This window comes from Triplophysa rosa, linkage group LG16 (genome assembly GCF_024868665.1).
Source record: "Triplophysa rosa linkage group LG16, Trosa_1v2, whole genome shotgun sequence".
Taxonomy (NCBI): Eukaryota; Metazoa; Chordata; class Actinopteri; order Cypriniformes; family Nemacheilidae; genus Triplophysa; species Triplophysa rosa.
This window is the reverse complement of record NC_079905.1, coordinates 43391-63390: the sequence shown is the minus strand read 5'-3', so window position 1 is coordinate 63390 and position 20000 is coordinate 43391. Positions and strand designations below refer to the sequence as shown.

Genomic DNA, 20000 nt, shown 5'->3' with positions numbered 1-20000 from the left:
CAAAACAGTAGCGCCATTAAAACTAAGTTATGAATAGTTACATATTTCACATAATTTACATTTACATCTATTCATTTAACATACACCTTTATCCAACGCAATGTACAAATAAAAAATGAATGAATTCCTGTAGGGATTAAATAGGCTATTTCAATAAACAAGAACAAAAACACAATGGCATTATGGGAACCAATAACAGCTCAAAGACAATACTGTACAAAACAACTGTACACTGTTGTTGATTTCATTACAACATTAATAAACTGTGAACGCATTTCAGTCACTCGGTGATCACAATCCAGTTATATCACGCAGAAAGTATTAGTTCATTATGATTTCGTGTAAAGAAAATGTCTAAATTTTGCCCCATTATTGGATATCTGAGACAATTATGGTAAAGAACGGAAGGTCTAGTCAAGCGCATTGCATTATGGGAAACGAAACGGTATTCCATCACCAATTCATGTCTGTGGCGTTACAACAATGGATGTCGCCCCTTTAAGAAAAGGGGGGAATTATTTTGACTACTTCCTGTGTGTAAAGGTCATTACAGGTGCTGGTTGGTCTGAGGGGTGCATGGTGAGTACATTATTTCTTATTTTTTAATTTAAAGTTCATGTGTCGCACTTTATTAGTGTCTGTGGTGTTATGTTAATAACTTGCAGATTTTACACATTTTAATCAAAATTTTGTCAAATATATACTTATTAATATTTCCAAAATGTCCCCTGATGTTGAAATCATCATGAGGGCAGCCTCCATTTTAGAAAAGCACAGAAAAATACACCTATAGGCACACTACAAAAAATAGGCCCAGCCCTTGAGCTGTTTCTAATGTTTTGTGTTAAATAAGTTTGTGGATACATGTTTTATTCACTGAAGATTTTCAGATTTTTTATTCTCTATTGAAACAGATCACATGTTGCATCACAATGCATTGTGCAGAGTGAGAGACACATTTTGCAGGTTGTTTTAATCATATTTTTAATACAGTTTTCTCTAAATGTTCTTTTATCAGAATATATACTTCTTGTAATGCTACTTATGATGAATTTCATTATTTTACTAAGTCTGTGGTGTTACTTCAAAATGTATCTGAACTTTCTTTCTTTCAGAGCCATTTAATCTTATAATGTAATGTTTTTAGACTGTAAGGTGGTTTTATCGTTTAGAATAAAACTATAAAGGTATCACAGACAATTTTTCCCTGCCTTTTTTATGTATATCCAAATAATTTTTTTTTTTTACAAAAATAGGGGCCAAGATGAACAATTAAACATTTCTTTAAAAAAATGAAATTTAAATGATCAATGAAACTGAGTCCTTAAAGTAATTTATTTATTTATTAATCATTACCTAAAATTGCATATCCCTGCTCCTTTCGGAACAAACCAAAATGTTACTTCAAATATTGGTAACACCATAGACATAAGTGGTTGTTTCACCAGTGTTTGATTAAAATTATTTAAAAATCAAAATGTTATTAAGCTTTAATTTTAATGGATATAGCATATTAAACTAATTGTAAATGCATGGCAATACATTTTATTAAAAGAAAACAAGCAAGCATTTTTTCAATTTTTGCCTCTCCAATTGCAGAATGACCCAATTAGCGTACGACGCCATCTAGCGACCTTTCAAGTAGGGTTCGGCTACTTGGTGAGGGTGAACTGTTCATTCGTTCAGAGACCTGCGTGGCCTGTAGACGCTTAAGTGGGTGTGTGTGCCTGAGGCGCGTGAGTGGAAAAAACGTCTCGCTTTAGTTTAGTGTGTTACAAGATGGATGGAGAGTTTCCAGGAACTCCTCAGCATGTTGGAGCAGCTCTGTGTGCTTGTGTGGATTTTTCACCCCTCAGGGCTGAGTGCAAACGAATTAAACTTGAGTACATTTCTAACTTCACGAACTCTGGTCGTAAATACAGCTCAGAATTCCCGCACGTTTCCAGCGCATGCGCAGTGTGAGTGTAGACTCCAGAGCTCGCCTCGGAACAGCGCGTACTGGTGACGAGCCCAGACTCGGGAGCGCGCAGCGGCAGCAGGATTAACGGGAATAATCATGCGCGTGGGAAAACTGGTGAGATTGTTATTACGCATTTTTATAATTATTATAGAGTTAATGTGGCGATGTGAAATAACACGAGCTCAGCGCTGACAGTGACGTACAGTGAGTTTTCGCTACATTAGTTTAGAATTAAATGTTCGCGTTTGTTCTGCGTGGGTCACTTCACTGGTCAGATTTCGCAAGATGCTGTGCAAATACAAACTATTGAACTGAACTGTCACTGCAAAACACACACGATAAAGAATACAAATCATGAAATATAGCTCTGTATTCAGATATAAGACGTGTATTAGTGACGTTGTAAGGTTATTTTAAGGGTGTCGTCATAAAAATGACACGTTTAATGTGTTCCTGCTCTCATAAGTTTTACGGTGTCATTATTTTATGAAAGTCTGTTTCTGTTAGTTCACGCATCTCAGACACACAGTTAAATGACATAATTCAGTCACAGCTGGAATCTAAAACTCTTTGTTCAGGGAACAAATGACTGATGAACGTGTCCCGTCTCTACTGTGCTCATGTATCAGCTGAATCTGTGTGTGTGTGTTTGTGTTGTGGTCAGGTGTTGTGTGTCATAGCTGTGTGTGTGTGTGAGGGTTATGTGTTTCAGGCTGGTCAGTCATCAGCAGAGGAAACCGACACACCTGAAATGACCCGAGGTCTGCTCATCTTTATCTGTGTCATCTCTATACACTCATACATCACACAACAGTGTCAGTGACCAACAGCTCGCGTGCGTGCGTGCGCGTGTGTGTGTGTGTGTGGTCAGATTTTTCAGGCTCGTGTAAGGGGCGGTGCTTTGAGCTGAAGGAGGTGGAGCCACCCAACTGCAGGTGTGATAATCTGTGTAAGACTTACTTGAGCTGCTGCTCAGACTTTGATGAACAGTGTCTCAAAACAGGTAACACACGAATAACAAAACAGGTGTGTCTGTCTGGTTTGATATTGTGTGTTTATGTTGTGTGATGTGTGTGCGTTCAGCTGGAGGGTTCGAGTGCAGTAAAGAACGCTGTGGAGAAGTCAGAAATGAAGATTACGCTTGTCAGTGTTCTGAAGACTGTCTGGAGAGAGGAGACTGCTGCACTAACTACAGATCACTGTGCACGGGTCAGACACACGCACACACACACACACACGCACACACACACTGTTATTAGTCTGTATGTTTGAAGCTCATCTGTTGGGTGTGTGTGTTGTAGGAGACAGCTCTTGGTTGGACGGTGAGTGTGAGGAGATTAAGAGTCCAGAATGTCCTGCAGGGTGAGTGATGTCATGTCAGAATCCTGGATGATGTGTTTCACGTGTGACGATGAACAAAGACGTTTGTTTTTTGACTCTACCTGAGATGATTTGTGTCGAAGACTTGACTTCACATTTTTCCTTCTCATAAAGAAGGCGTGTCTGTCATGAGCGCACTCTCACTCGTGCGTTCTTTTTACAGGTTTATTTGTCCTCCTCTGATCATTTTGTCTCTGGATGGTTTCCGTGCCTCTTACTTGAAGAAAGGAAAAACTGTCTTACCCAACATCCACAAACTGAGTATGCAATATAGATGTCTACATCACACAAAAACACTCCACACACAGTGTCATGTTCACTGAAATGTCATATCATCACAGACGTCAGTCAGACTGGAGAGAGAAGAAAATTAATTATTAAATAAAAAATAATTATAAATATTCTGCACAAATACAGATTAAGATCAAAATAAAATCAAAGTATATACATATCAATATAAAGAGAAAAAGAGCAAAGTATTGATACAAAGTATCTCTCTGTCTCTGTCTCACTCACTCACTCACTCACTCACTCACTCACTCACTCACTCACTCACTCACTCACTCACTCACTCACTCACTCACTCACTCACTCACTCACTCACTCACTCACTCACTCACTCACTCACTCACTCACTCACTCACTCACTCACTCACTCACTCACTCACTCACTCACTCACTCACTCACTCACTCACTCACTCACTCACTCACTCACTCACTCACTCACTCACTCACTCACTCACTCACTCACTCACTCACTCACTCACTCACTCACTCACTCACTCACTCACTCACTCACTCACTCACTCACTCACTCACTCACTCACTCACTCACTCACTCACTCACTCACTCACTCACTCACTCACTCACTCACTCACTCACTCACTCACTCACTCACTCACTCACTCACTCACTCACTCACTCACTCACTCACTCACTCACTCACTCACTCACTCACTCACTCACTCACTCACTCACTCACTCACTCACTCACTCACTCACTCACTCACTCACTCACTCACTCACTCACTCACTCACTCACTCACTCACTCACTCACTCACTCACTCACTCACTCACTCACTCACTCACTCACTCACTCACTCACTCACTCACTCACTCACTCACTCACTCACTCACTCACTCACTCACTCACTCACTCACTCACTCACTCACTCACTCACTCACTCACTCACTCACTCACTCACTCACTCACTCACTCACTCACTCACTCACTCACTCACTCACTCACTCACTCACTCACTCACTCACTCACTCACTCACTCACTCACTCACTCACTCACTCACTCACTCACTCACTCACTCACTCACTCACTCACTCACTCACTCACTCACTCACTCACTCACTCACTCACTCACTCACTCACTCACTCACTCACTCACTCACTCACTCACTCACTCACTCACTCACTCACTCACTCACTCACTCACTCACTCACTCACTCACTCACTCACTCACTCACTCACTCACTCACTCACTCACTCACTCACTCACTCACTCACTCACTCACTCACTCACTCACTCACTCACTCACTCACTCACTCACTCACTCACTCACTCACTCACTCACTCACTCACTCACTCACTCACTCACTCACTCACTCACTCACTCACTCACTCACTCACTCACTCACTCACTCACTCACTCACTCACTCACTCACTCACTCACTCACTCACTCACTCACTCACTCACTCACTCACTCACTCACTCACTCACTCACTCACTCACTCACTCACTCACTCACTCACTCACTCACTCACTCTGTCTCTCACTCACTCACTCACTCACTCACTCTCTCTCACTCAGGGTGAATGTGATATGAAGACGTGTGATTGTAAGCTGTTGTGTTTTGTGTAGGATCGTGTGGAACTCACGCCCCTCATATGAGACCCATGTACCCATCCAAAACCTTCCCAAACCTCTACACCCTGGCTACGGTACCACGCACGCGCGCACTCTTAGACTGTTGGGTGTGTTGTATTGCGTGTCATTGTTTGTGTGTTCTTTCGCAGGGTTTGTATCCAGAGTCTCACGGGATTGTGGGTAACTCCATGTATGACCCTGTGTTTAAAGCTCATTTCAAATTGAGAGGCCGAGAAAAACTCAAGCATCGCTGGTGGGGTGGACAGCCTGTGAGTCCTGACTCCTCCCACACACATCTCTCCACCAATCACACAACAACTGTATTTACATACCTGTGTAATGAAGAGCTGTTCACATGCAAACTTGATTTGTAAATGTTGAAATAGAACTGAAGGATCAGAGAATCATGTGCGATATGTTGAACGGTTGTTATTTGTGTCTTCTCAGATTTGGGTGACAGCAGAGAAACAGGATGTTAAAGCCGGGACGTTTTTCTGGCCCTGGTGAGCAATGACATGCTAATCTGATGATTTCACATGTTTTAAAAACATCTGAAAAAAACCTATTACAGAGGTGCGTGTGCGTGCATTTAGAGTAAAGCGCAGAGTGTCACAGCATCTCATGACATCATCAACACGTGATTCAAACAAAGACCTTACACACAGACACACACACGCACACAGTGACATCTTTCTTTGTGCAAAGAGCTGTTGTCTCTAGATGACTAACATGTCTGTGTGTCTGTCTGTCTCTGTCTGTCTGTAGGGTGATTCCATTGGAGAGGAGGATTCTCACGATTCTTCGGTGGCTTCATCTGTCTGATGATGAGAGGTCTCTCATTCACATTCATGTTTGAATCACATGACAGACGTTCAGCAGGTCACATGTGCACGCACTTACTTTAAAGTGATTTGTTTGATTGTTTGTTTGTTTTTTAGGCCGTATGTTTATGCTGCTCATTCTGAACAGCCTGATACATACGGACACGTGCTGGGTCCTCTGAACAATGAGGTGAAACACAAACACACAACATTTAGCACAAAGTCTGGTCCACATTGTAGCTTTTATAAAAAGCATACAAAATGAAAAGTATATTAATATACAGTATGTAACAAAGTTCAAAGTAGGGAAGGAAGGAGGCGGGAACCGGCGAACATTTAAACAATAAACTTTAATGAAAAATAAACAAACAATAATACAGAAGTAAAAAGGCCGGCAGCCCCTCACGGACGACTGCCGGCCACACGAACATAAACAAAACTTAACATTTCCGGGCCCGGTCCTCTCTCCTCGGCAGTCCCGTCGCTCGTCCTCTTATGCTCCCTAGCTCCCCGTGAGGCATGCGGGACCGGTGCGCGTACAGCTGATACTCATTATCACTCACACCACCGGCCCCGCCTTCCTGCCCCACGGCTCTCGTCCCGCCTTCCTCGCTACAATATAATAATTATTATTATTAATAATATCTGTTATATTTATTTTTGGTTTATCTGTGAGAATGAATGATAATCTCAAGATCTCCTGGTGAATATTTTCTATACTCTGAATATCTCTCATTCAGTGAGTGTACTTCTTCTTCACTCTGTGTGTGTGTGTGCGCGCGTGTGCTTGTGTGCGCGCGTGTGTGTGTGTGCATGTGTCCGTGCGTGTGTGCGCGTGCGTGTCTGTGTGTGTGTGTGTGTGTGTTTGTGTGTGTGTGTGTGTCCGTGCGTGTGTGTGTGCACGTGTGTTGGTGCGCATGCGTGTGCTTGTGTGTGTGTGCTTGCGTGTGTGTGTGTGTGTGTCCGTGCGTGTGTGTGTGTGTGTGTGTGTGTGTGTGTGGGAAGGGTAAACCCTACGGTATGGGGACAAAATGTCCCCACAAAGATGACAATATCCAAAATCCTTGTCCTCGTGGGGACATTTTTTGGTCCCCATGAGGAAACAAGCTTATAAATCATACAGAATGAACTTTTTTGAAAATCTAAAAGAGCAGACAGTTTTTTGTGATTGTTGGGTTTAGGGGGTGGGTTAGGTGTAGGGAATATGATATACAGTTTGTACAGTATAAAAACTATTGCGTATATGGAATGTCCCCATAAAACATGGNCGTGTGTGTGTGTTGGTGCGCGTGTGTGTGCGCGCGTGTGTGTGTCCGTGCGTGTGCGTGAGCATGCGTGTGCTTGTGTGTGTGTGTGTGCGTGTGTGTGTGCGCGCGTGTGTCTGTGTGTGCGTGTGCATGTGTGTCCGTGCGTGTGTGTGTATGCGCATGTGCGTGTGTGTCCGTGCATGCGTGTGTGTGCGTGTCTGTGTGTGCGTGTGTGTGTGTCTGTGCGTGTGTGTGTGTGTGTCCATGTGTGTATCCGCATGCATGTGCTTGTGTGTGTGCGTGTGTATGCGCGTGTTTGTGTGCGCGTGTGTGTGTGTGCGTGTGTGTCCGTGTGTGCTTGCGTGTGTGTGCGTGCGCGTGTGTGCGTGCGCATGTGTGTGTGTGTGCGCATGTGTGTGCGTGCGTATGCGTGTGTGCGTGCGTGTGCTTGCGCGTGTGTGCGCGCGCGTGTGTGTGTGCGCATGCATGTGTGCGTGTGTGTGTGTGCTGGGTCAGCTGGATAACACTCTGAGGAAGATTGATAACATCATCGGTCAGCTGCTGAATGGACTGAAGCAGATGAACCTTCATCGCTGTGTGAATGTGATTCTGGTGGGAGATCACGGTGAGTCTCTGTCCTCACATCACAAGCTGACACACACACACACACAGAAGTGAGTCTGGTCTATGATATGTGTGTGTTCAGGGATGGAGGAATCTCATTGTGAACGCACAGAGTATTTGAAGTCTTATGGACTCAATGTGGATGATCTCACGCTCATTCCCGGATCCTCGGGCAGAATCGGCCCCAAAAACACCAACACACGATGTGAGTGCATACACACCACACAAACACAAGCACAAGCGATAACAAAGTTGTATTTCATTTAAAGTCTGTGCAAACCAACAATTAAATATATGTTCTGAGTGTGTCACACCATTAAAAATGTGTTATTAACCTAATCAACTCAATTTGAATGATAAAAAACTCGCCAAGTAAATTCGTCAAAAAAAGTCGACGCTAAAGCCACGCCCACTCGTGTCTCTCCACCTGAGTCCCCAGTATATGTAAAGATGTTTTTTATGGGACGATTTGAATTCAAACACGTGTGATATTCATCAATAGAGAATCACTGAAGCCATGCTTGCTCAAACCTTCAATTACATCATGGAGCCACCGTTTTATCTCCGCCCAAAAAAATCCTAAACACAGAATTGGTGACAAACTGTTTAACGGGTTAACTCCACAATTCAGTACTGTATACTTCAGTTCAGAGTCTTTGTAATGTGTTTCAGCAGTACATTTCTAACATTTAGAATGTGTTCAGAAATAATTCTCAGAATCCTCTTTACATGGACTTTAACATTGACCTGTGTTATATGGAAGAAGCACTTTTTATCAAGTAAAAGAATATATTTGATGTTATATATGTTCACATAAAATAATTAAGATGAGAACTGATGCTGGACTGTAACATTGAAGAATTACTAGAGTACTTTTATAAAACAGCAAATGAAGAGAAAACTGTTGATTTAACAGGAATGATTGTGTCTTAATGTTTCAGATGATCCTAAAGAGATTGTGGCTAATTTAACAGTAAGTATGTGGAGCAGAACATCATCACTGTAATCTTTCAGATGAAACGGTTGTTGTGTTTGTTAATACTGTGACATTTGACAGTGTAAGAGACCAGATCAGCACTTTAAACCCTATCTGAAACAACATCTGCCCAAACGCCTGCACTACGCTAACAACAGACGCATCGAGGACGTGCACCTGCTCATGGAGAGGAAGTGGCATGTAGCCATGTGTGTTCTTTACAGAGTTCTTTAATGATATAAGAATGAACAATCATGTCACTAACATCAGTTTTCATGTTTTCAAACTCATGAGAGCAGATCACATGTTACCTGCGGCTTCTATGGAGATCATGGATTTGACAACAAGATCAACAGCATGCAGGTAAATCATCCCGTCTGTCTGTCTCTCTTTTCTGTCTCTCTTTTCTGTCTGTCTGATTGTTGTGTTTTTGTTCTAGACGGTCTTTCTGGGATTTGGCCCGAGCTTCAATTTCAAGACACAAGTGCCAGTGTTTGAGAACATTGAGCTTTATAACGTCATGTGTGGTGAGAGGAAATCCTGCAGAATGTCTCATCTCTTGTATAAACACTCAGGATTTGCCTGACGTGTGTGTGTGTGTGTGTGTGTGTGTGTGTGTGTGTGTGTAGATCTGTTGGGTTTGACTCCAGCACCTAATAACGGGACTCACGGCAGTTTAAACAGTGTGTTGAGAAACCCCCCGTACACCCCCACACGACCAGAGGAAGTGACATCACCTGCACCTTTAGCTCCGCCCACTGAAGTTACCCAAGACCTGAGCTGTAACTGTGACGATGAGGTCAGAAACACACACACACACACACACACACACAGATGTCAGGTGCTGTATATGTGCATTCATGTGTTTTCATTTGCAGAATAACATTGAAGAAAATTCACAGAGATTTTCACTGCAAGTGGACGGACAGATGAACAGTTAAGATCTCTTTCCTTATTTATATAACACAGAAAGTCATAAAACAATGGTTTGAATTTTTTTTTTGTATATTAGTATTCATGTTTTTGATATACATTAGGCCTTTTGTGTTTTAATAAGTAATGAGAAGATATTCTATCATTTGACTCATGAATATATAATGTGTGTGTGTGCACAGATGGCACACGCCTGCCGTTTGGGCGTCCAGCTGTTCTGTTCCACACATCATACACACAACTGTGTCACACACACTTCTGCAGTGGCTACAGTCACCACATCAACATGCCGCTGTGGACATCATTTACACTAACAGCACAGGTACTATAGTTCACACTTCTATGTGTGTGTTGTGTTTTTTATTTATTATAGAGTTATAGCAATTAGGGCTGCAGCTATCGATTCTTTTACTAATCGAGTATTCTACTGATTTTCCATCGATTAATCGGGTATTCGGATAATAAGTACTTTTTCTTTGTTAAAAAGCAATACTAAATATACAAGAGAAAATAAGACAGGTCTCTTAAAATGAGTAAAACAACTAATTTGTTTCCTTTTTAGAACAATTAGTTTTTTATTGCTGAAATACATACATTAATATCTGTGAAAACTAAACCCATTTACTACATTCCATTGCCGTATTAAAATCAAAATGCAATATAATACAAATATATAAATAAGAAACATGAATAAAAATGGAAATAATAATTTCAAACAATAGCCTATGACTTTTATTTTGGCAGGTTGTCAGAAGATGCTTATTTTTTAGTATGTCTGTTTCTTCACTCAAACAATAACATGTTTGTGAAATAAACTCTCAGCGCAACTCTGGAGGTGAAGTTCATGTCCTCATTCAGCGCAGACGCAGACAAATTCATGAGCATCACGCGTGTAGCACGTTAAACTGTGCAGTTCATTCACTCAGACACGCAGACCAGACAGATGAAATGTGTAAATAACAGGATTCGGTGTCCACTAGTCCGCATCTAGTTTGATGGACTCAATGCAGCCGGAAAACAAGTTTCACTCGTAAAATAGACTAAAACTAAGTAAAATATCAGTTCACCATTTCAATAATTCAATTCAATTCAATTTTATTTATATAGCGCTTTTCACAATGTGCATTGTTCCAAAGCAGCTTTACAGGAGCAAATAAGAAAAACACAGAAAGGTAAAACACAGCACAGTGCATGGTGTTTATAGACCAAGCAAGATCATTATAATAAATAATATCTAATAAATAAATGAATAAATAAATGCAGTCTCCCGGTGAGCAAGCCAACACTGCACTGCTCTGCTGTGGCGAGGAACCCAAACTCCAATGCTGAATAATGGAGAAAAAAAAAACCTCGGGAGAAACCAGGCTCAGCCGGGAGGGCCAGATCTCCTCTGACGTGTCATGGCTGCACTCAGTGACCCCGACCAAAGCCACCGAGCAACGTCCACGAAGAACAGGGAGAGCCCACGAGCCGCGACCCAGGAAGCCCCACCCGCCGAAACCGTGCAGGTCCAACCCGGTCTCATTCCGCGATCAACAACAGACAACAGAGGAACAACCAGGGAAAAGTAGTAATGGCATAATTAACTTTATTCCTCTGTTGTCCGACATCGACCACAAAACAAGACCAACCAGACCAGATCCACACAGTCCCAACAAATGAAACGCCCCGAACCACAACCAACCCCCACTCCCCACAACACCCACCCAGCTACCTCCAATCAAAGTCACTGAGTGCAGCCATAACTTCAAACTGCTGTCGTGTGATGTAAGTTTAGCATTAAATACCAAGTATTGTAAATTTAGCATTTATGTGACAGGTAGTCCGTCTTTGCTCTCGGTTGGGGATGGAATTGTCTGAGCTGGGCCGGCCAGATGGTCGCCTTTTTCTTGGGTGGTGATGGAATTGCCTTGGATGGAGCTGGATGGTCAGTCAGTCCGCAGGCTCTCGCAGGAGGATGGCACGGGATTTTCCGATGTAGCTGGCGTAATCTCTAGTTGTGGATGGGCATATGACGTTCATCTGGGCCTGGCGGAATCTCTCCCTACCTCGGGATGGGCATCCCGAGGCGAGGGCAGAAACAGAAAGAGAATAATTAGCGTAGCTGCTGTTCATTAGCTATGTATTAGTGAATGCTTGGCTGAAAAGATGTGTCTTTAATCTAGATTTAAATTGGGAGAGTGTGTCTGACCCTCGAATAGTATCGGGGAGGCTATTCCAGAGTTTAGGTGCTACGTATGAGAAAGCTCTACCCCCTTTGGTGGATTTAGTTATTCTAGGTGTTATCAAAAGTCTGGAGTTTTGAGATCTTAGAGAGCGTGATGGGTTGTAGTGTGGTAGAAGCTCTGTTATGTAGGTAGGGGCTAAACCGTTTAAGGCTTTATAAGTAATTAAAAGAACTTTAAAGTCAATACGATACTTAATGGGTAACCAGTGAAGGGTTGATAACATTGGGGTTATGTGATCGTATTTTCTGGACCTGGTTAGAACTCTGGCAGCTGCGTTCTGAACTAACTGTAGTTTGTTTATTGATGATGCAGGACAACCACTAAGCAGTGCATTACAGTAATCAAGTCTTGAGGTCACAAATGCATGAATGAGCTTCTCTGCATCAGCCACACATAAAATATTTCGCAGTTTGGCAACATTTCTAAGGTGGAAGAAGGCTGTTTTTGTGACATTTGAGATGTGATTTTTAAATGAAGGTTGCTGTCTAATATAACGCCAAGGTCTTTAACTGTATTTGCTGGAGTAACAGTGCAGCCTTCAATTTGCAGGTCATAATCCGAAATATTCTGCTCACGTGTCTTTGGTCCGATAAGTAATATTTCTGTTTTATTAGAATTTAAAAGAAGGAAATTACAAGTCATCCAATGCTTTATATCGTCGATGCACTCTGCCAATTTGGATAGTTGGAAGGAATCATCTGGTCTTGATGAGATATATAGCTGAGTATCATCTGCATAACAGTGGAAGCTAATTCCATGTTTTCTAATAATGTTTCCAAGGGGCAGCATGTATATGGAGAATAGCAAGGGTCCTAAAACCGACCCCTGAGGTAATCCATAATTTACTTGCGTTAGATTTGATGATTCCCCATTTAAATGGACAAATTGATGTCGGTCTGATAAGTAAGATCTGAACCATTGTAGTGCCTGTCCCTGAATACCGGTATAATTGTGTAAGCGATCTAGAAGTATTTTATGGTCTACAGTATCGAACGCAGCACTAAGGTCGAGCAGGACTAGGAGTGAGATGTTACCTTTATCTGATGCTATGAGCAGGTCGTTTGTAATTTTAACGAGTGCAGTTTCAGTACTATGATGCGGTCTAAAACCTGACTGGAATTTTTCGTGTATGTCATTATTTTGTAAGAAAGAGCACAACTGAGTGGACACTACTTTTTCTAGTATTTTAGACAGGAAAGGGAGATTTGAAATCGGTCTATAGTTTCCTAGTTCATTGGGGTCTAAGTTTGGTTTCTTGATAAGAGGCTTAATGACGGCCAGTTTAAAGGCTCCTGGGACATGGCCTAGATTAATTGACGAGTTGATAATGTTATAAATGGGCTCAATTGCAACGGGTAATAACTCTTTTAATAATTTAGTTGGTATGGGATCTAATAAGCAAGTTGTAGGTTTAGATGTTGCAATAAGTTTAATTAAATCTTCCTGTTTTATAGGTGAAAAACACTGTAGCCTTTCTTTTGGGGCGATGGTTGGTACTAATTTATAGGACAGACTTGGAGGTTGAGTTTTTACTATTTTGTCTCGTATGTTTTCGATTTTCTCTGTAAAAAAATTCATGAAATCATTGCTACCAAGGTGCGGTGGAATACCCAGGTCAGGTGAAGTCTGTTTATTTGTTAGTTTAGCAACTGTACTAAATAAAAACCTTGGATTGTTTTTGTTAGTTTCTATGAGGTTACGGAGGTGCTCGGCCTTTGCTGCTTTTAGTGCCTTTTTATAACAGTTTGCACTCTCTTTCCACGCAATTTTAAAGACCTCTAATTGGGTTTGTTTCCATTTGCGCTCCAGTTTACGTGTTTCTCTTTTAAGGGCGCGAGTGGTGCTATTGTACCATGGTGCTGCGTTTTTCTCATTAATCTTTTTTGACTTCATAGGTGCGACAGCTTCTAATGTATTAGAGAAAATAGTGCCCAATTTGCTGGTCATGTCATCGAGCGATTCTATATTTATTGGTATGGTTATTAAAGGAGTCAGATCTGGCAAGCTCTTTGTGAAACTATCTTTAGTAGTCGAGGTAATTGTTCTACCCTGTCGATAACGAGTTAAACGGCTGATTTCTGCAGTGCGCAGTGTACATGTTATAAGATAGTGATCAGTGACATCGTCGCTTTGAGGTATAATATCTATATTGGTTAGATCGGCTCCGTGAGATATAATCAAGTCTAGTGTATGATTAAATCGATGAGTGGGTCCATTGATGTGTTGTGTTACTCCAAAAGAGTGTAATAGCTCTGTAAACGCCACTGCTAATGCATCGTTAGCACTATCTACGTGGATATTAAAGTCTCCGACAATTAGTACTTTATCAACGTTAACCAATAGGTCCGATAGGAAGTCCGCAAACTCTTTCAGAAAATCAGTGTAGGGACCAGGGGGTCTATACACTGTAGCCAACGTACAAGAAAGCAATGGTTTTTTACTGTCAATTGGAACAATTATGTTCAACGCAAGCACTTCAAATGATTTAAATTTATGCTCCGTTCTCTGAGTTACAGTAAGAAAGTCTCTAAAAATTGTTGCGACACCGCCACCTCGACCAACCGCACGTGGCTCATGCATATAACAGTAGCTTGGTGGTGTACACTCATTTAGACCGTAATAATCATTTGGTTTAAGCCAGGTTTCGGTAAGGCAAAGCATATCAAAATTGTTGTCTGTGATCATTTCATTTACAATAACTGCTTTTGAATTTAGTGATCTAATATTTAGTAGGCCGAACTTTATGAGTTTGTTTTGGTCGTTTATTACATTGTCCTCAGGTTTAATCACGATTAGATTTTTTCTCTGAGATTTGGCTATTTTGTTATTTTGTAGTATTATTCGGGGGACAGACACAGTCTCTATGCATTTGGAAGCAGTAACATTTATAACAGATGAGTGGGAGGAACACAGACTATGGTTAAAGTTTTGACTTACCGCTGGGAGACGTAGTCAAGCGGTGCGTAGCGTCTTTGAGATGTTGTCAGACAGAAGAACCGCTCCGATGCTGCTGGGGTGCAGGCCGTCAGGGCGGAAGAGCCTAGGTCGCTCCCAGAACAGATCAAAATTATCAACAAAGAGCAGCTTCTGTTCAATACACCATGACATCAACCATTTATTTAGAGCAAATAGTCTACTGAACTTTTCATTCCCTCGTCGGTAGGTAGGAAGCGGCCCTGATACGATGATCCTCGCCGTGGGCGATGCGTTGCGTACCGTCTCGATCAGACTCCTGAAGTCCCTCTTCAGGATCTCCGACTGCCTCATCCTGACGTCATTCGCCCCCGCGTGCAGCACGACAGCTCCGACGTTAGCATCGTCCTTCAGGATCGCAGGTACCTGCGCAGAGACATCAAGAACACGGGCGCCAGGAAAACAATGAGTGCGCACCTTACCTTTAGTGGAGGAAGCGCGTACGTTCCGGACGATTGAGTCTCCGATGACCACAGCGTTGCATTCCGTCTCGCAGAGGGCGGCAAAGCGGTTCCTGGTCGGGATCTCGAAGACCGGTGGCGGCGGTTGGGTCATCGCTCCAGTCCTGGCTCGCGCCTTTCGCCGTGGTTGTGCCGGTGCAGGAGTGAAGTTCATTTGGGCTGACCGTGTTCTCGAAGCCTGGGCTCTGTGCAGAGAAACACGCGGAGTAGAAGTGGAAGGAGTATTAAAATCGCGATGAAAACTTACCGCGGATTTGCGAGCGTCGGCTCTGGATGTTTCCAGCGCCGTTTTTCGTTCTCGCAGCCGTGACTGCTTCTCTAGTAGATCCTGGATCTGCTTCTCCACAGCCTCCAGTTCCGACTGAAGTGCGATCGTTTCCTCATCTGCACACAGAGGTACAGACACATCTGAAACATTAGCCATCAGTGATTTAATAATGAGAACAGTGTGTTAAGCAGTAAGCAGGCAGGCTGGGAATGCTAACAGCCTGAGGCTAATAGCGAGTGATCCGATAAAAATAAATTATCTGTGCGTTTAAATACGATTTTGGTATGGGATATATTTAAGGATATGTTTTACCCTCGGAGGATAACAATTTAAAACACAAGTCTTAAGATATAACAAGAATAAACGATGTATTAAGAATAAATTTGAAAGAGCTCCGACTCAAACCACGCGCTCTCAGCAAACAGGAAGTGACGTGAATAAGCTATTAGGGCTGTGACGGTGGCAGTTTTTTACCACGCGTATTAACCCTTACAGTCCTTAACAATTCCATTTGAAAGAGACCCATGTACCCATCCAAAACCACAGGAGCGCAAATGAATAGATGTCACTCCGCAACAGCGGCAAAACCTGCGCGCGCTCCGACTAAAAAAGCAAGCGGGTCATAGCCAGTTTTGATTTTATGTATCTGTTCATTTCACAACAAGATCCATTGCAAAACCCGCAGAATAACCTGGGCTTTGCCGTGCAGGCCTGCACTCGAATGCAACAACGGAAACATATGCCAATAATTTCTGTTAATTTAAAATCTTTTAAATAAAACCATCCACAACTGAAAGGCTACAACTAGCAATCGTTATCGCAACTCTCATATTTATTACACCTATATTTGTCAGAGTGACGTGCACTACCGTCATGGCACTTTACCATCGCGGTGGTGCGGTTGTTACGGCAACCGTCACAGCCCTATAAGCTATCAGTTATTTATCAGCATGAGAAATACGTGTGAGCGTGTGAACAGACTAAAATGCGTGTGTCTCACGGTGAATGCGTGAGATTTGAGTTTAACGGGCTGTGCGTCAGTAATAACGGTCCGTGGGGAAACGCAGTGCTCCGTGTGTACTGTAGTTAAATGCATTAAACGAGGCTTCGAGGCAACAAAAATTGCCTCGATGATTTTTTGTATTCGAATAACTCGAGTTACTCGAGGAATCGTTTCAGACCTAATAGCAATTAAAGTTCTCTTTCTGTCGGTCTCTCGACGTTGTGTCGACAGAATTGGGTTTGACTTGAGAACCTATCATCTCTGACTGACTTTGAAAAGGCCAATGAAATTGGCGAATGAAATTTGCATGCCGGTCTCCGCCCCCGGATATCCGGGAATAAAAGGAAGACGGCGTGCTGCATTCATTCACCTTTTTTTCTTCAGAGCCTTCGCATCTCTATGCTGATCCTCCTGCTTGAAAACTGCTGGAATCTTACGACGCGGTGCAGCGGATTGTCCCTTCCCTCAGCGACTTCCCCTGGGCATCTCGGCAGCACCAGAGCTGTTCTAAAAGAGCAAAATTCCTCAGCATGGCATGTCCCGCTGTTCTCGTGGATGCAACACCCTCATCGAGGAGGGGGATGGACACAATGTCTGCCTCAAGTGTTCGGGTATCCGGCACGCTGAGGCGGCGTTTGTGGATGCGTCCTGCCCGCACTGCGAGGGTGATATGGGGATTACTCATTGCACAGGACGGGTGCAAGGTCAGGGAATAGGAGCATCAAGTGCTACTAGTTGCACCGTACTGATGATAACTCCCACCTGGCCGATTCCCCTGACGAACGACCTTCTTTTGCAGGGGAAGGGCACGTTGTGGCATCCGAGACCAGACCTCTGGAACATCCATGTCTGGCTCCTGGACGGGACGAGGAGATCCTGAGTGGCCTACCCCTGGCAGTGGTTGAGATCGTCACTCAGGCTAGGGCCCCTGCCACTAGGCGGTAGTACGCCTTTAAGTGGCGCCTCTTCTCATCCTGGTGCTCTTCTCGAGGAGAAGATCCGCGGAGTTGCTCGGTTGGGAATGTGTTGTCGTTCCTGCAGAGAGACTCGAGAGTAATCTCTCCCCTTCCACACTGAAAGTGTATGTAGCCGCCATTGCCGCACATCACGAACCAGTCATTGGTAAGTCTCCGGGACAGCACGACCTGATCATTAGGTTCCTAAGGAGCGCGAGAAGGCTGAATCTGCCTCGTCCGCGCTCTGTACCCTCTTGGGACCTCGATATGGTCCTGGCGGGCCTCCAGAGGAAATAGCGCTTCCCCAGTTGCCCTTACAGTGCCGGGCGGCTTCTCACCGTTAGAGAAGGAAGGCTTCCGCCTGTTACGGCCGGTGGCAGGGGCTTCCCACCTTTTCTCAAAGCTCTGGGACCCCCTACCTCTCCACTGGAAGGTTCTCAAGTCAAACCCCATTCTGTCGACACAATGTCTCGTTCCCTCCATCAGGGAACAGAGGTTACAGATGTAACCGAGACGTTTCACACTGTCAACCCACTGACCGATGTTAATGTGATGTGTGGTTAAATAAATACATGCAGCTCATGTGTGTGTGTGTGTGTGTGTGTGTGTGCGCGTGCAGGATGATGTTCCAGTGGTGTCGTCCAGCGAGTGTGTGAGAGCAGATCCTCGTCTTGAACTCACACACACATGCAACAAATACAGCGAAGAACCTGATGTCACACACGCTTTCCTCTACCCACCCGGTCTGAATCACACACACGTGTGTGCAGGTTTGTTTTAGTAAAGTTAATGATTTGTGTAGTGTTAAATGTATTGTGTTTGTCTCTGTACAGATTTCTCTGCCACTGCTGAGTCCAGATATGAAGCTTCACTCCTAACAAACACAGTCCCCATGTATCCTGCTTTTAAACGTGAGTGACCAACATGAGAAACAAACAACTCTCACTGGACAAACACAAACATGACAGTCATAGTTTGAATGTACTGCACCTCAAAGATGATTTGAATCTAGGGTCTTAGATGATTGACAGCTCAGATGTGTGTGTGTGGGTTAGGAGTTTGGCGTTATCTGCAGCGTGAGGTCTTCCGCAGGTTCAGTTTACAGAATAATGAAGTGAATGTGATCGTCGGTCCTGTGTTTGATTATGACCACGATGGACTGAGAGACACAAACGACAAGATCATAGAGTGAGTGACGACTACACACACACACACACACACACACACACGTGCACACTGAGGTCATGTTACAGCTCAAATAACACTGACTGATCACTTGTGTTAATGTGTGTGTGTGTGTGTGTGTGTGTGTGTGTGTGTGTGTGTGTGTGTGTGTAGGCATGCAGGGGGGTCTGTGTATATTCCCACTCATTTCTACAGCATCATAAGCAGCTGTGAGCGACAGAATGACACGCTGGACACGTGTGATGAAGATCTGAGCATCACCTGCTTTGTTCTGCCACACCGACCAGACAACACTGAGAGCTGCAAGGTCAGTAACACACGCACAGTTTCCTCTCTGGTTGTAGTGTTGTAGCTCTACTCGTGACTGCCCTCCAGCGGTGAGACAGAGAGAGAGAGAGCTAAAACTATTTCATCTGATATTACAATCTGGACACTTTCCTGAATCCTGGAATACAGGCTTAATACAGCCACTGTACAATTTGACCCCAATAACTACCGAGGCATTTGTGTGAACAGTAACCTGGGGAAGACTTTCTGTAGTATCCTGAATACTCCAATTCAAGCTTTCCTTACCAAACACAATGTCTTCAGTAAAAGTCAGATCGGATTTCTACCAAACCACCACACCACCGACCACATCTAGACACTACAGACATTAGTCAATGAGCACGTCCATCATAAAAACAAAGGAAAAATATATGCATGTTTTGTTGATTTAAAAAAAGCATTTGATTCAATATGGCATGACGGCCTATATTATAAAATTCTACAAAGCTTATGACATCATTAAATCTATGTACACAGAAAACAAATGCGGAGTTAAAATTGGCGATAAAAGAACAGAATTTTTCTCTCAGGGGCGGAGTAAGACAGGGATGCAACTTGAGTCCAACTCTGTTTAGCTTCTATATCAATGAGTTAGCCGTGTTACTGGAACAATCTGCAACAGCCGGTCTCACGTTAAACAACTCCGAGGTGAAATGTCTTCTGTATGCTGATGATCTGGTGCTGCTGTCAGACACCGCCGAAGGTCTAAAGCAACACCTACACCTGCTGGAGAAATACTGTCAAAACTGGGCCCTGACAGTCAATCTGAAC

At 43.3% G+C, this 20000-nt stretch overlaps 1 protein-coding gene across 3 annotated transcripts in view; it reads left to right on the top strand.

The window, feature by feature from the left end:
* Positions 1-1947: 1947 nt before the first annotated feature.
* enpp2l (ectonucleotide pyrophosphatase/phosphodiesterase 2-like) overlaps positions 1948-20000 on the top strand; it is a 26455-nt gene continuing 8402 nt past the window's right edge. Inside the window, exons 1-24 of one of the 3 annotated variants that reach the window (XM_057354175.1) lie at positions 1949-2074; positions 2625-2721; positions 2832-2963; positions 3044-3169; positions 3262-3322; positions 3504-3601; positions 5222-5301; positions 5377-5496; positions 5675-5730; positions 5993-6058; positions 6166-6238; positions 7812-7920; positions 8002-8124; positions 8861-8892; positions 8977-9104; positions 9195-9258; positions 9335-9422; positions 9525-9694; positions 9774-9831; positions 10011-10150; positions 18337-18460; positions 18551-18628; positions 18773-18905; positions 19056-19209. In XM_057354175.1, coding sequence (XP_057210158.1) covers positions 2057-2074; positions 2625-2721; positions 2832-2963; positions 3044-3169; positions 3262-3322; positions 3504-3601; positions 5222-5301; positions 5377-5496; positions 5675-5730; positions 5993-6058; positions 6166-6238; positions 7812-7920; positions 8002-8124; positions 8861-8892; positions 8977-9104; positions 9195-9258; positions 9335-9422; positions 9525-9694; positions 9774-9831; positions 10011-10150; positions 18337-18460; positions 18551-18628; positions 18773-18905; positions 19056-19209 — 2328 coding nt within the window. In that variant the 5' untranslated portion in view covers positions 1949-2056. Of the gene's footprint in view, positions 2075-2624; positions 2722-2831; positions 2964-3043; positions 3170-3261; positions 3323-3503; positions 3602-5221; positions 5302-5376; positions 5497-5674; positions 5731-5992; positions 6059-6165; positions 6239-7811; positions 7921-8001; positions 8125-8860; positions 8893-8976; positions 9105-9194; positions 9259-9334; positions 9423-9524; positions 9695-9773; positions 9832-10010; positions 10151-15219; positions 15478-18336; positions 18461-18550; positions 18629-18772; positions 18906-19055; positions 19210-20000 lie in introns of those variants that run through there. The other 2 variants (XM_057354177.1, XM_057354176.1) reach the window with 2 other exon arrangements.